Genomic DNA, 15242 nt, shown 5'->3' with positions numbered 1-15242 from the left:
TGACAAGATGCAGAGGAGGGCGCACATTGAGCACCAGCTTTGCAGACAGAAAGCCTCACATCCAGCACCAAACTCCAGGCCAGACACTTAAGCCTGTTTCCTCCACTGTGAAACAGGGATAATGGTTGTCCCTTGTCTGGAATCCCCATTTCCTTACACGGTGTGATAGGGGGTATCCCATCATCAGTGGGATCCTGGCGAAGATTCAGTAGGTAATGCTCACAGGAGTGCTTCATCAGCTCCAAAGTCCCACGCAGTCAGACTTACCAATACCATTAGGCATCATTCAACCTGTTCCTCAGTGGGTCTCCTTGCTCCTCATCCAGGGGTCTAGTGCCGCCCCTTCCTGCCCACTGACCTGGGAGTACAGAAATTACACTCAGGTGTGTTGGTATCAGTCCCCCATGGATTTGCTTCTCCTGATGAGGCAAGGAGCACATATCCTGGAAGCAGAGCCAGTGATGCTCCCATCCCCGGGTTTGATGATCGCCTGGGCATCCTGTTGTAAAGTTCCCACATTTCTGGAACACAGCAGAAACTGAAAGATGGGGGTTTTTTTGCTCGGAAACTAAAGTTGGAGCACATAAGGCTTTGGAACCACAGTGACTTGGGTCTGAGTCCCAGCTCTACCCCTTTCCAGCTGTCTGATCTTCACGTGACTTCTAGTCATTGAGCTTCAGTTCTCCCATCTGAAACGTCTTTATAGGATGCACCCCATTGGGCAGTGAGGTGAGATCATGCATGTGTGGTGCTTAGCACAGTACCTAGCACGTACTAGCTGCCCAGTGAAAGGCCAGAGTGGGTGCTGTTGTTGAGTTCCCCAGTCATTTCCATGATACACCAGAGGACAGAACAGCAGGCCGGGGTGCCCGCAGTGAGCCTCAATAATTACTGCCATCGCACAGCATACACTTTAATTTCAGTGAACAAATAGTATATCAGCATTTGTCTGTAGAAAGGACAGAAATCACCAGTTCTAGCAGTAACCACACTCAGCTACTTAGTAAGCCCCTTGAATATAAGACACATGAATTCATGAAGATCCTGTCTGTTGTCTCTAACTCTGGGAGGACGGTCATGTGGTATTATCTGCATTTTACAGGAATTGATAAGGAAATTGACCAGGAGCTTACATACTGACTATAGGGGATCACAGGACACTTCAGAATGGGCCCAATTTTGACATGGGCCGTGGTTTCCTGTGCAAAATATCCCCTTTAAAAGAGACGTTGCCCAGAATCTGGACCTCACATCCAAAACCAAATACTGTCTATACCTATTATGGAGTGTTTGCCTGGTGCCAGGCTTTATGCTAAGACTTTCCATGGGTTAGTTTGAGTAATCCTCGTAATAGTACCATGGGACAAGTCTTCATCATCCCTTCTTGGAAGAGGATACTGGGCTGGCTGCAGTGAATTAAGGTGCCCGGAAAGGCTCGCTGTTTTGCTGTGTCAGCCTGCAGAGGCCGTTAAGGACAACCATATAGAACTTGAGGAAGCACCTCCTGTGCCGCGGTGTTCCCTGTCTTGTGACACCTGCGTGGTCACCGTGATGCTGCTGCAGTCTTCATCCTTATTGAGCCTGGGTCCAACACCAGTTCATCGTCACGGCCATCTCTAGACCTCAGCAGGCGGGGGTGATGAAGGGATGTTAATGCCGTTCCCTAGCGCTGCCATAACAAACTACCACAGTCTAGGGGCATAAACAACAGAAACTGACTTTCTCACGGTTCTGGAGGCTGGGAGTCCGAGATCAAGGTGTCAGCAGGTTCTGTTTCTTCGGAGGCCTCTCTGCTCGGCTTACAGATGGCCGTCCTCTCCCTGTATCCTTAGGTGGCCTTCCTTCTGCGCACATCTCTAGGGGATCTTCCTCTTATGAGTCAGACTGGATTAGGGCCCATCCTATGAGCTCATTTAGCCTTAATGAACTCTTTAAAGGCCCTCTCTCCAAATACAGTCACATTTCAAGGTACCGAGGGTTAGGACTAATACACATGAATTTGGAGGCCATAACAGTCCAGGGCCCATTGGCACCGCCCCAATGAGCCTGTAATTCACAAAAGGCCTTACGGAGCCTGCCACCAAGTGTCCTTTACACCCACACCCAGCCCCTCCTTTATGTACCTCATTTGCTTTCCTTGCCCTCTTTGCCACAGGTGTTGTGGCTGGGTACCTAGTGGTCTTGGGGGAAGGAGGGAGCTGGGCCCTGGTGGGGCAGGCTGGGCTGCTAGACTCCCACCTCTGCACAAACCCTTTCATGCATCTGAGCTGGCATGCGAGGCTGTTAACAGGCATCTCTTTGATAGACCCTTGTGACTCACAGCCCTGTCAGAATGGAGGCACATGTGTTCCAGAAGGACTGGACAGGTACCACTGCCTCTGTCCACCAGCCTTCGGAGTGGGGGCTAACTGCGGTACGTATGCAGGGGACTTCCAAGGCTGGCCATTGGGGAGCAGTGGGGCCTGGGCTCCTGCTATCCACTTCCCATCCCGCTAGCTCCTAGTTAGAAATGGGGCCTTGAGTGTTGCTAAGCCCAATTACGGGCTGATGGCAGTCTGACTCTGAAGCCTGGTCCTGGGCAGAGTCTCTTCTCCCCTCTCCTAGGAAAAGGAGCAAGGAGCCTAAACCCTTTTTGGTCTTAAAGGTATGACATAAAGATTATGATAGGCTTTTACCTAGGGTTGTTGAGAGTTTTAAATAAGGTAGACATAAAGTGCTTTGTCACCATGCTTGACATATAGTAGGAACTTGTTAAAGAAGGACTTTAAATATATATATATATATATATATATATATTATTGTAAAAGAATTTTAATAACTTTAAAAATCTAGTGCTGGGTCAACTGGAGATCTATATAGAAGAACTAAATCTTGACCCCCTACCTCACAAGCTATGCACAAATCAATTCCAGGTGGATCACAGATCTAAATATAAAAGGCAAAGCAGTGAAGCCTCTAGAAGAAAACATAGGAGCATATCTTCATGATTTGAGGTAGACAAAGATTTCTCAAACAGGATGCAAGAAGCGCTGACCATAAGGGAGGAAAGATCTAGATCCCATTTTAACTTTTAAAAAGGTGGTCAGAGGGAGACCCATAGTGAGAGCCAGGAGGCAGAGCTGTGTCTGACCCCGTCTGACTCTGTGACGAGATCCCCGGCCCCTGCGGCCCCTGCCACCTCGTCCCTCTGCCCCGTCTCCCTGCTGGGAGGGAGGATTCTCCTGCTGGGTTTGGCGTCTGGGCATCTCTAGGGTGGCCGTAGCATGACCGGCGGCTGCTGTGACCCAGCAGCCCCGAAGCTGAGCGTGGAATGCAGGATCGACGTCCTCTTCCTGCTGGCCAGCTCAGCGGGCACCACCCCCGAGGGCTTCCTGCGGGCCAAGGCCTTCGTGAAGCGGTTTGTGCAGGCGTCGCTGAGCGAGGACTCCCGGGCCCGCGTGGGGGTGGCCCGGTACAGCGGGGAGCTGGCGGTGGCCGTGCCCGTGGGCGAGTACCAGGACGTGCCGGACCTGCTCAGGAGCCTCGACGGCGTTCCGTTCAGCGGCGGCGCCACCCTGACCGGCAGCGCCTTGCGGCGGGCGGCCGAGCTCGGCTTTGGGAGCGCCGCCAGGACGGGCCAGGACCGTCCCCGCAGAGTGCTGGTCCTGCTCACGGAGTCACCCTCCCAGGACGAGGTGGCCGGCCCCGCGCGCCACGCCAGGGCCCGGGAGCTGCTCCTGCTGGCCGTGGGCACCGAGGCCGTGCGCGCAGAGCTAGAGGAGCTCACAGGCAGCCCGGAGCGCGTCCTGGTCTACGCTGGCCCGCAGGACCTGTTCCGCCGAGTCCCTGAGCTGCGGGAGAAGCTGTGCAGCAGGCCGCAGCCAGGTGAGGGCCCGGTGCTCGGCAGTAGTGGGCGTCCTCGGGTAAGACGTTAACAAGGTACATTTGTCGGGATTAAGGAACCCACGGGGCGCCTGCGTGGCTCAGTGGTTGAGCGTCTGCCTTGGGCTCAGGTCGTGATCCTGGGATCGAGTCCTGTATCCGGCTTCCTGCCCGGCTGGATGTCGTTGCTCCCTCTCTGTCTGCCTCTACCCCTGCTCATGCTTTTCTTTCTCACACACTCTTTCTCTTAAACATATATATAATTTTTTTTTTTTAAAGAGACTTTCTTAGTTTTTACCTAGTGACCTTTCATTGTTCCAAGGATTCTTTCTAGGTCCCTGCATTCAGCTAGTCATCGTGTTGTCTTAGGCTCCTCTTAGATATTCCTTGTGGTGGAGTGGTTTTTAAACACCCTTAAGTCTGATCCACTCACTCCCTACCTATACCTTCCTGCTGGCTCCCTTCTGCCTTGGAATAAAACCCGAACTCCTCCTGGCCTCTGAGAACTCCGTGTGGTTGGTCCCTCAGACCTCTCTGCAGCCCCTGCATGGGGTGAAGGTGGGGGAGCGGCCACTCAGCCCCCTCCCTGCCTTAGACGCGCCACCCAGCCCTCAGCTTACTCTTACTCCTCCCAGAGAGACCCTGACCCCTTCTCCCAATCTACTTATGTCACGGCTCCTGCAGATCCCTCGCATAATACCCTTTCTCCCCACCCATGCCTGGTCATGGGATTTGTGATTCTGCGTTGGTTTCATATCTGTCCCATTGAGGGGAGGCATGGGCCCATTTTGTCCACTTGGTATAATTAGTGCATGGAGTACAGTGCATGGAAGGTGCTCAGTAACGGGATGGATGAGGGCGCCCAGAGCTCAGTGGCTTACAGAGGACAGACGTTTATTTCTGTCACAGTTCAGAAGTGAATGGCTGCAGCCAGCAGGGTGGCTTGGGTATCTTGTGGTTCCACCTCTAGATCACTGTTTCTCTGCCAGCTAGAAGTGGGGAGAAGGGAAGTGGAAGGCAAGTAGCTTCCTTTTGAGGACGGATTTCAGAAACTGTACAATTTTCAACCATGTCCAATCAGATAGAACTTAGATACATGGCCACACCTGTCTGCTGGGGAGTCTGGGAATGTGGGCTAGCCTGGCTTTCCTGTGCCCTTATATCTTAGGAGAGGGTGGAGGACGGCCACTGACCCGACCTAGGCAGCCCCTCTTTTGCTGGCCTGGTCCAGAGGAGGGGCTCTGCTGGGCACAGCCTGCCCCCAGGCTCACTCTGTTTGTTCCTCACAGGCTGCCGGACACAGTCGCTGGACCTTCTCTTCATGTTGGATGCCTCAGCCTCAGTGGGACCCGAGAACTTCGCCCAGATGCAGAGCTTCGTGAGAAGCTGCATGCTCCAGTTTGAGGTGAACCCAGATGTGACGCAGGTCGGCCTGGTGGTGTACGGCAGCCAGGTCCAGACAGCCTTCGGGCTGGACGCCCATCTCACCCGTGCGGCGGTGCTGCGGGCCATGAGCCAGGCCCCCTACCTGGGCGGGGCAGGCTCTGCAGGCACAGCCTTGCTGCACGTCTACGACAAAGTGATGACCGTCCAGAGGGGCGCCCGGCCTGGCGTCCCCAAGGCTGTGGTGGTGCTCACAGGTGGGATGGGCACGGAGGACGCAGCTGTCCCTGTCCAGAAGCTGAGGAACAATGGCATCTCTGTGCTGGTGGTGGGCGTGGGGCCTGTCCTGAGGGAGGCACTGCGGAGGCTCGCAGGTCCCCGGGATGCCCTGATCCACGTGGCCACCTACGCAGACCTGAGGTACCACCAGGATGCACTCATCCACTGGATATGTGGAGGTGAGTGGGGGAGTCCCTGGCCTACGGTGTCCCATCCCCCCCAGGTGAACTCAGCCTGAGCCCTCAGGTACCAGGTTGCAAGGATGGCAGTGCCTCCCATCTACCCCATGCTTTCTGAGTGCTGGGTTCTGTGCTAACCTCCCCGCTCACATAAAACACTGCAGTGGGCACAGCTGGCCCCATCTGATGGTGCAGAGAGTTTAAGTGACCCCAGTACCTCTCCCCAAACTCGAGAATTTTTGCACTTCATTGGAACAGAAGACCTTGCTAGGATACCTACAGATTCCCCAGGAATCTAAGGACCCAGCTGACATTGACCTATAGTGATGACAGAGCTAGGAACAAACCCAGCCAGGCCAGCCTGGCCCCAAGGCATCTTTTTGCCAGTGACCACCTTTCTGTCTCTTTAAAAGTGCATCCATAATAGTAAACACTGCTGTGTGCACAGCACATTTGAGAGATGAGAGTCTCTGTGTACAGTAGGTGAGCCAGATGAAAGTTGGGTCTCTGACCTAGCCAAGTAGAATGGGCCACCAACCATGTGCTGACACTGAGAGGTGTGAGACATTCTTCTGTGGCCTCACCACTGTCCTGGGTTTTTTTTTTTAAGATTTTATTTATTTATTCATGAGCGACACAGATAGAGAGGCAGAGACACAGGCAGAGGGAGAAGCAGGCTCCATTCAGGGAGCCCAGTGCGGGACTCCAGGATCAAACCCTGAGTGGAAGGCAGACACTTGACTGCTGACCCACCCCGGCGTCCCTGTCCTGGGCTTCTTTGGTGGGGGGGCCTTGGGGCTGACCCAGGCTGGGCCCGCTGGGCCCGTTCTCTCTTGTAGAAGCCAAGCGGCCAGTCAGCCTGTGCAAACCCAGCCCGTGCCTGCATGAGGGCACCTGCGTCCTACAGAACGGAAGCTACCGCTGCGAGTGCCAGGATGGCTGGCAGGGCCCCCACTGTGGGAACCGTAAGTGGGGCTCTGGCTCTGCCTGTGGGGCATGGCAGGGGGGTGGGGGGCAGGGGCCTTCAGACCTGCTGAGCCCAAGGGACTCAGCTGAAGGCAGGGTCTGAGGTGTTCATTCAGCAGAAGGCCACCTGCAATTGTCTGTTCATTCCCGCATGAAATATTCGGTGGGGGGGGGCCGCCCACATCCCAGGTGCTGTGCTGGGGGCACGACGAGAAGCTCTGCCCTCCTGGAGCTCCCATGCCAGTGGGGGAGACGGGCAGTGAATAAGAACAACCTGCAGTGTGGTGGTGCTAGGCGTATGTGAGAAAAACAGCGGCTGGGAGGAGGGTCTCCAGAGAGGCCTGTGTTGGGAGCACGGTGGGGGTGGAGTGGCTGGAAGACAGGACGAGGGCACAGGTGCGGTGGGTGGGTAGGTAGAGGGTGCTGGAGTGTTTCTCTCTGCTCACTAAGATGGGAGGAGGCACTGGTGGTAGGAGCCGAGAGCAGTCACGGTCCAGGAGAGAAGGGGTCTGCACCAGACAGTCCATCACGGTGGGCAGCATTATGGCTTCCTAGGGCTCCTGCTCATGAATTTCAAGTTAGAGGAGCCAGCGACCAGAAGAAGACACCCCTCAGAGCTTTAGATTTTCAGCCACCAGCAGAGTGTGGCTTCCTGTGGCTGGACCTGAAGGCAATCAGATAGGCCTCTGATCTCGTTTCTGCCTGGGCTGTGGAGGGAGAGAGACATGCAGGGGTGCACAGGCTGCCCGCTGGTGAGGAGAGGACTCGGACCCTCCTCCTGTCCTCAAGGTTCACTTCTCTCCCAGGGTCCTTGAGAGGAGACGCCCCCAAGGCACGCGGCTCCCGCCGAGAACCCGCAGGAGGGCAGTAGCCCTACCCTTCCTCGGCAACTGCCCAGAAGGCCTTGGTGCCCGACCCTGAGAGCACACCTGCCCTGTCCTGTCTCCCCGGGTCCTCTGAGCGTCTGCCTCTAGCTCTGTGTGGAACCCTCCTGCCCACTCCCTCAGTCACAGAGAAGAGCTGTCCCTACTGCAGACCACACTGCTTGGGGACACAGTAGCAGCTGATCCCACTACTAATGCAGATGTTGAAAAGTCATGATGCGTAAGTAAATACCTACTTTCTGTACCTGGACCATGCCCTGGTGAGCTTGTTTCCTCTGCCAACTTCCCCTGAGGAGAAGCTAAAGGAGCTTGGAGACTTTTGATGGCCTGTTTGAAAGCTCGCTTTGCACATAACAAATGCTAAATAGAACGCTGTTGGGATGGTAATGCTCAGGAGGAGGCATGGACTAGAGTGTCATTTGGACCACTGAAGCCATAGCATTTCAAGATTGGAAAACTGTGGACCGGGATCCCTGGGTGGCGCAGCGGTTTGGCGCCTGCCTTTGGCCCAGGGCGCGATCCTGGAGACCCGGGATCGAATCCCACATCAGGCTCCCGGTGCATGGAGCCTGCTTCTCCCTCTGCCTATGTCTCTGCCTCTCTCTCTCTCTCTCTCTCTCTCTGTGACTATCATAAATAAATAAAAAATTTAAAAAAAAAAAAAGAAAAAGAAAACTGTGGACCTTTTCATATGTCTTTTCCCAAAGATATCCAAGTGGATTTGCTTTTAGTTTGAGAAGGGACTTGAGTGGCATTTGTGACTTTTGGTGACTGTGACAAAGACCTAGAAAAACTCTGGACTGGAATATGACCACTAACTTGTTTGACTACGGGGAAGGGGCTGAGCATGCAAATCGTCCTGGTCTCCAGGGGCCAGATGACATTGGCCTGTGTCCTGGGCTACATTCCCTTGGAAGGACTTGCTTGAGGGATTACTGAGGGGGGCTCACTGTGGGGTGCTTATTGCTTGTCCTCAAGGATTGAATTTTTAGTAGCACAAGGAGTGGAATTCTTAAACTCCGCAAATAAGGCATAAAGAAACTTTAGAGGGTATTGGCTTTTTGAAGCATCGATCTTCTGTTGTCTAGGTGATTTTGCTTTTCATGTCTGGTTTTGAAAGGAATACTTTAAGAAATGCTGTTGGTTATTTCACAGGACCCCGTGTGGCAAGAAGGCTCAGTTGGGACATTTTTCTGGCAAACTAGGAACTCACCCAAGCAGTTTTTAGGGAACACTTCTTCCCCTTGTTTGGATTTGGGTTTTCAGTAGAAACCTTTGTAGAGCTGTGTCCTAAATCCAGACACTTTATCCTGACTCTTCTTTTTAATGGAAATAACGTAAAGGTTTTTACATGCAAATATTCAAGGCTACTTTGATTTAAAGTACTGGAAGAGGTCATCCAGAGGCTGCTGTTAGATATTACAAAGGAAAGGTCCAGCAGTACTAAGTGTAGTTATGACAGTCATTGGTGTTCAAGGAATATTTTCACTCCCATGATTACCTAGAACATGCCAGAAGGTGACATCAGAGCACGGTCACATGTCCACCTGGCAGGTGCTGAGAGGTGATGTCAAAGAACTTACATGAACCCACTGTCTTTAAATTAACAGCAATTTCATCATTTTATAGTGTAGGCTCTTTGACTTGGTCAGGGCTCCATTTGAATTGCTTCAACCTAAAAAAACACACCACAGAATGGTGGGCTCTGGGCATACACGTGAAAGGCTCTATTTTTAGGTCTCAGCCCTCGAGCCATTTTTTTTTTTTTTTTTGGACCTTTTCTATGGAAGGTGCCACTGAATACTTCAACCCTCTCTGTACCCCAGTAGTGATACAGGTAATTCCTTTCTTTTTAAAGAAACTGACCTTTAATTCCACAAGTAACATACAAATTTGTTCTTGGAAAAATTAAACTGCAGATAGGACATCAATCTTTTATGTTCTGAATGGCCCTGATTCCAGCCAACTTGCTGGATGCTCTAGTCCTAATAGTTAATTCTCTTTTATAGAAAGATATTTATAAATAATGAGACTCCTCTCTTCCTTTTGATGTTTATACCAGGAACTTCTCTTGTCAGCTTGCATTGTCTAGGACCTAGGAATAATGTTTTAAAAAGTAGTGGTATCTGTTTCTGGAACTGAAGGGATCTTCCATCATTCTATGTTATTTTCTGTGGATTACTTTGTTAGGAGTACTTTATTATTAGAAATACTTTATTTCTCTTCCTGGATTGCTCAGAGCGTTTATTAGGAGTGTTGAGATTTATGGTATGCTTTGTCCACTTCCTTTGAGATGGTGTTGAGATGATGTTTTTAACATTTAATCATCTGTTCATATCATAAATGGCACATTAGTATATTTTTAATTGTTGAACCACCTTTGCTTCCTTGGAGAAATATGATCTGGTCATGATGTGATTCTTTAAACACTGTTGAATTTCATTCAACAATATTAAGGTTTCTCATCTTTGTCCAGAAAATCCGAAGATCTGGTTTTCTTCTGTGATTTGTGTTAGCATTGTTCTGATACCAAATGGCTAACTTTATAAAATGGAAAATACTTATTCCTCAAATGTAAGGCCTTTTTTTCAATTCTGGGATTTAATTTTGCCTTAGCTTGTCTCTTTATTGTATTAGTCATTTCAATGAGCCAGATTTCATCCTTTTTTAAAATAAACACATTCATGCATGGAGCTTTCTTAATTACTCCTTAGGCAAGCTTCCAAGTATTGGTATGTTTCTTTTCCCCAAGCATTATTTATGAGCGTGTCTAACTTCTAGGACCATTGGTTTCCAGCCTCTTATCTGCAGAAACCGATCCTATGTGTTTCGTTTATGTTCTACTGAGAAAATCCTCTTCCAGCCTTACCTGTGCTGCCTGAGTTAAGGAGGCGTCAAGTCTCCTGCTAGGATGGCACCTTGTGCAGTTGTTATTGCACATATTTTGAACTTTAATGTATAAATAACCAAGATGTTTCCCCCTTTAAGGAAGATTTCTACCAGGCACTGCCCCCAAGTCATTCTATGAACTACAAGAAAACCCCAAAATACAATTAATGTTTTATTAAAAAAAAAAATTGAACTCACCACTTGGTAAAGGACACCAAGTGTATATGACAAAGGAAATAAATGCCCTGGGATTAGAAAGATAATAGAAATCGAAAGACCTTTAGTTCTCAGGAGCCAGTGTTAGAGAACTCTGATTGACAAACCCCCAGAAACGAGGCAGGAACCACAGATGAAATGTTTCAATCGGTGTTAAAAAAAAAAAAAAAAAAAAAAACACAAAACACTGCATCAGAAGAGAAGACACAAAAAACAGCTCTGCCAATTTTAGGAAGAGGAGGAGAGTCAACCCAAAACAGAATTCACCACATTTTTCTTGGAAGGCGCGTGGACATTAAGCAGGACTTAATGAACTTTTCCCCTAAAAATGGCCCAGCCACAGGACGGCATCTGTAAACAGTGGGTCATCTTTCCTCCTACGCTAATGTAAAAAGTCAGAGCTCAAAAAGATACTTTTTGACACTTTTCACTGTTCTAAATTACAGGATTTTAAACTTTTTCTATATAATACAGCATCACATAAATTTTTATCTAAAGGCAATGGGTTCAGGCCTGCTTTAGGCTGAAAAAAAAAAGTCCTTAACTTAGTGGGGACAGCCCCTACTACCTCGGCTTGGTCCCACGTAACTTCCCATTACTGTTTCTCAAAAAGCATGTCAGGGATGGCTTTTACACAGGTGGTAGCGATGCTGTTTAAAACCACAGAAGACTGAGCCGCACCTGCTCGTGGTGGAGAGGCGTCGACACATGGAGGAGAGACGACAATCAGGAGTTGGGGTCTCCTGGGTCACCCAAGCCACACGACCAGTGGGATGGGGTCTTGCTACCTTGATTTCTTTTCCACCAAAGTCCCACCATCAGATGCTTTTCACTACTTAAAAAAGCTTGATAAAGCAGTTGATGAAAATTTCAAAGAAGAGACACAGAACACCCCTAACTACAGCAATGTCTTGTTTCCACCCAGGAGCGATTAGGTCTCCCAAGAAGCCTTCTCTTTATTGTTGTAGTATTTCCTCTGGCTCTGAAAATGGACAGAGCCCCCTCTTAGCCAGTGCTCTCCACCCAGAGTACCATAGTCCATCCTTTTTCTTCTGAGCAGACTCACCCTCTTTCATAGAGTTGCTGCTTTAATGAAGACTTTAACGAAGCTGGATTGTCACCAAGGCCCGTGATGGCAGGAGAGTCTTTAGATGAAGCTTGTTTCCTAACTTGTTCCTTTCTTCTCCCATTCCTAGAGTACCATTCAAATTCCAGCACCCCCCGCCACCCCCCCCAAGAAGGAAAGTTAGTTATCCTATGTAGCAGCCTCCATCTACATAGAACAACGTAAGAAGTATTTTTTTGAAGCACAGAAGCACTGAGGAATAGAGTTGGCAGCTATGTTTCAACCCTTGTCTGTTCACGATTTGGGGCACCTGCTACGAGATTTTGAGGCTGCAGCACAGCAGAGCATGCTGGGAGTGATTGGCAATATTGGCCACAGCAGCAAGGGATTGGCGGCTCACGTGTTTGTGTGGACTGAGTAGTCAGTCATCCGGTGCAGGTGCCTCAAAATATCTCCCGCAGGTAAGCAGGACAGAAATGAGGAGCAGAGTTTGCCAAAAACAAAAGTTGCTCTGGGCATGTTCTTTACTGTGCACATGAGTAAAAGACTTCTAGCCCTCAGGGAGGAACCCAGGAAGGGCGTCCTGTCCTTGCTTCCACCTTACTGAGCCTTCCACCACCAGTTGGCTCGGGGGCTTTGGGCAAATCCTATCACCTGTCTGAACCTGTTTCTTTACTTTTAAGGGCAGAAGGCCTTTAGAATCACTGACTTTTGATTTGAAAACTGGCCAGTCCCAGCCCGTCTCTGAACTTAGGCTTATTGCCCTGGAACCTACGGATGATCGAGCGGTGGATAGTTGCAGGATCACATGTCCTCAGGCTGTCCGCTAAGAACCCCGGACCCCAGTGCTCGCCTTTCTGGGTGGTCAGAGCCAAAGGCACCGCAGAGCCTCAGCCCCTGCGTGAGAGCAGAGCCCTCTCAGTGCTGGTGCCCGAGGCAGGGAGGTGCTACCCGGGGGGGGGGGGTGCACCTCCTCCCACAGCTCTGCCATCCCCCCCGCCGGAGGGGCCCCGAAGAAGGCTGTGAGTGACCACTTACCTTCGCTTTCTGGAGGACGGTGCCTTTGCCCGTGACCATGACCGAAAGCGGCCTGTTCTTGAGCGCCGTAGCAGAGTTGACTGGGGTGCAGTCTGGGGCAGGGGTGGGGGTGGCAGCTTTGGGCTGTAGCGGCGAGAGGAGCACAAGGCCTCAGCCCAGGGCAGGGCATGGGACCCGCCTCCCCCAGCCCCGCGCCACGGACTCCCGCCGCTCACCCGGGGGCTCACGCTCTCCAGGTGGGTGGTGTCCACGGTGGTGCCCAGCGTCACGGGCCCGGCCTCCGCCTTCTTCAGGTTGTCCTTCACCTCCACGATGTTGAGCTCGAGGTCCACACGCCTTCTCTCCTCGACCCTGCACTCCTCATCGATTTCCTTCAGCTTCTGCTCCAGGCTGGCCAGGACCCCCTTGTCTGCGGAGGGAATTAAGCTGGCTGCGGGGAGCGGCACCCCAGGGCGGGTGGGGCCCAGCTCCAGCCCCGGCACCCAGAGTTGGGCCCCATGTTAGCATTCTGCAAAGGCTGAAGGAATACGCTGTGGGAAGACGGCTCTGCCTTCACAGGAGGGCATGCGTCTGAGGTATAGAACCTTCCGGTAGGTTCTTAGGGGCTCTCAGTTGTTTCGATACTGGCTACTGTGGCAGCAACCCCCCCAGGGAGAGAGCAGCTTTATTAGTGACCCTTGGAGGATGGCTGTGCTGTTCCCACCTGGCCTACATAGTCCCCTCAGTCCTTCTGGCGCTCAGGGCTCCCCTAAGCCCATTGGGAGCTCATTGAGAGCGGTGGTCCCCAGCCCTGGCTCTTCCTCAGTCCTGTTTTATTCTCACCCTGGAGTTCTCAGGTTGGTACTGAAGCTCCAGGAACCGACGGCTCAGAGCTCATTGCTAGCGGAGCCCATGGTGCCATGTGGCTTCAAGTAGAGTCCCAAGCCAACAGCCACTGAGATGACTTATGCCCTGTTTCCAAGCCCAGGGTGAGTACCCCCCGCCCCACCACCATCAGCCCTTGCCCAAGGGCAGGCAGGCACAGGGCCCACTGTGAAAGAAAAATTCACAGAGAACAAGCTGAGAAGATGTTAACGATGGTTCTGGACCCGGACTCTCAGAATTACTTTCCTATGCTCTGTGGACTTACTGGCCTAGGATCTTCAGGGCTGCTTTGCCAGGAGAATAAACCATAGTGGAAGTTTTCTCCTGTCCAGAAAACCCACATGGGAGAGAAAGGGTGGGGGATCCCTGGCCCTGCCTCACCGCCCAGCTCACGCCCCAGGTTTGCAAGGACTGTCGGGGATAAGCCTCTGGTCACTCTGGTTAGCACACGTCCCAGCTCTGCACTGTTGGCTGGGTAGAAAGGACATCTCCTTTCCTCTGCGCACCAGCAGCCAACACCACTGAGCCTTTGAAACCAGTGGCACAAATTTATAGACAGACAGCAGATTAGTGGTTGCCTAGGGAACTGAGGGTCGGGGGAGGGTGGGAGGGAGGATGACCACTAATGAGTATGAGTGGTGAGATGTTCTGAGGGTCACTGGTGCTGGTGGCACAGATCTGGGAAGATACTAAACACCACCATGGTGTTGTACAATGTAAGTGGGTGGGTGGTATGGTCTGCGAACTGCATCTCGGTAGAGCTGTTACAGGACAAAGGAAGTGGGTGACTCTAGTGGAAGGAGGTACGGGAGCGCAATCATGTTCTAAGCTTTCCCAGGAGGCAGCTGGGTTTGTCCTCAAACCTGGTTCTGCCAGTTGGGCTTGTGGGTGCAACTGTGCGATTTAATTATTAGGTCAGCACCGAGCTGCACTCTGTAAGTGAAAATGAGGTGCATGCTTCAGAAAGGTCCCATAAAAGGCAAGTTTCTTCTAGGAGATGGCTCCTGAGTGATGAGGGGGCAGGATCTGGAAAATCATCTACAAAGACTCCGATTTCTTTGCAAGGGTCTTAAATTTTTCTACACTGTGAAGAAATGAAGGCTGGAGATGCTGGATGCCGTGGTACAGGTGCAGTTAACGCAGGAAAGGGGGCACAGGCCACGTCTCAGGCAAAGGCCTTGGCACCACGTTAAAAGACGAAATATGTTTAAGTGAAAATAAAACATTATGGGTCTAAACGTGTCATTTTTAGAGATTTCCTCCTCTGACCGTTTTTTTTCCCCACCACCTTCTGGTCCTGTTGACATCAGGTCAGGGGATCTCTATACAGAATAGCAACATTTCAGACAGGGCAGGGGGGAGAACATGGCAGGGGAGCACCCAGCTGCAGCAAAGATTGATGGGGTGACGGCTGAGGGGCTGCAGGCAGGTGCACAGATCAGGATTCTTCCCAAGGAAAGCCCAAGCACTTCCCCGCCCCCGACTCTCCACCCTGGAGTCAGTCCCCTCACCTGTGCATTTTTTTAAAAAAAGATTTTGAGAGAGAGAGAGAGAGAGAGAGAGAGCGCAGAAGGAGAGGGAGAAGCAGGCTCCCCTGCAGAGCAGGGCACCTGACAC

General features: G+C 51.4%; 2 protein-coding genes across 12 annotated transcripts in view; one reads left to right on the top strand and one right to left on the bottom strand.

Annotated features, from left to right (window-relative positions):
• The window catches only part of VWA2 (von Willebrand factor A domain containing 2), a 45291-nt gene extending 37381 nt beyond the window's left edge, over positions 1-7910 (top strand). Inside the window, exons 10-14 of the mRNA XM_077877043.1 lie at positions 2306-2413; positions 3289-3864; positions 5151-5702; positions 6542-6667; positions 7475-7910. Of these exons, the coding sequence (XP_077733169.1) occupies positions 2306-2413; positions 3289-3864; positions 5151-5702; positions 6542-6667; positions 7475-7539 (1427 nt within the window). The 3' untranslated portion in view covers positions 7540-7910. The remainder of the gene's footprint in view (positions 1-2305; positions 2414-3288; positions 3865-5150; positions 5703-6541; positions 6668-7474) is intronic.
• A 2690-nt stretch (positions 7911-10600) lies between these two features.
• AFAP1L2 (actin filament associated protein 1 like 2) overlaps positions 10601-15242 on the bottom strand; it is a 96733-nt gene continuing 92091 nt past the window's right edge. For 4 of the 11 annotated variants that reach the window (XM_077877536.1, XM_077877538.1, XM_077877541.1 and 1 more), the window contains 3 exons: positions 12977-13170; positions 12762-12884; positions 10601-11849 (listed from right to left, as the gene is read on the bottom strand). In XM_077877536.1, coding sequence (XP_077733662.1) covers positions 11823-11849; positions 12762-12884; positions 12977-13170 — 344 coding nt within the window. In that variant the 3' untranslated portion in view covers positions 10601-11822. Of the gene's footprint in view, positions 11850-11895; positions 12621-12761; positions 12885-12976; positions 13171-15242 lie in introns of those variants that run through there. The other 7 variants (XM_077877544.1, XM_077877542.1, XM_077877546.1 and 4 more) reach the window with 3 other exon arrangements.

Source organism: Canis aureus, chromosome 29 (genome assembly GCF_053574225.1).
Source record: "Canis aureus isolate CA01 chromosome 29, VMU_Caureus_v.1.0, whole genome shotgun sequence".
Classification (NCBI taxonomy): Eukaryota; Metazoa; Chordata; class Mammalia; order Carnivora; family Canidae; genus Canis; species Canis aureus.
The sequence above is the reverse complement of the archived record's forward strand: the minus strand, read 5'-3'. Positions and strand labels throughout refer to the sequence as shown.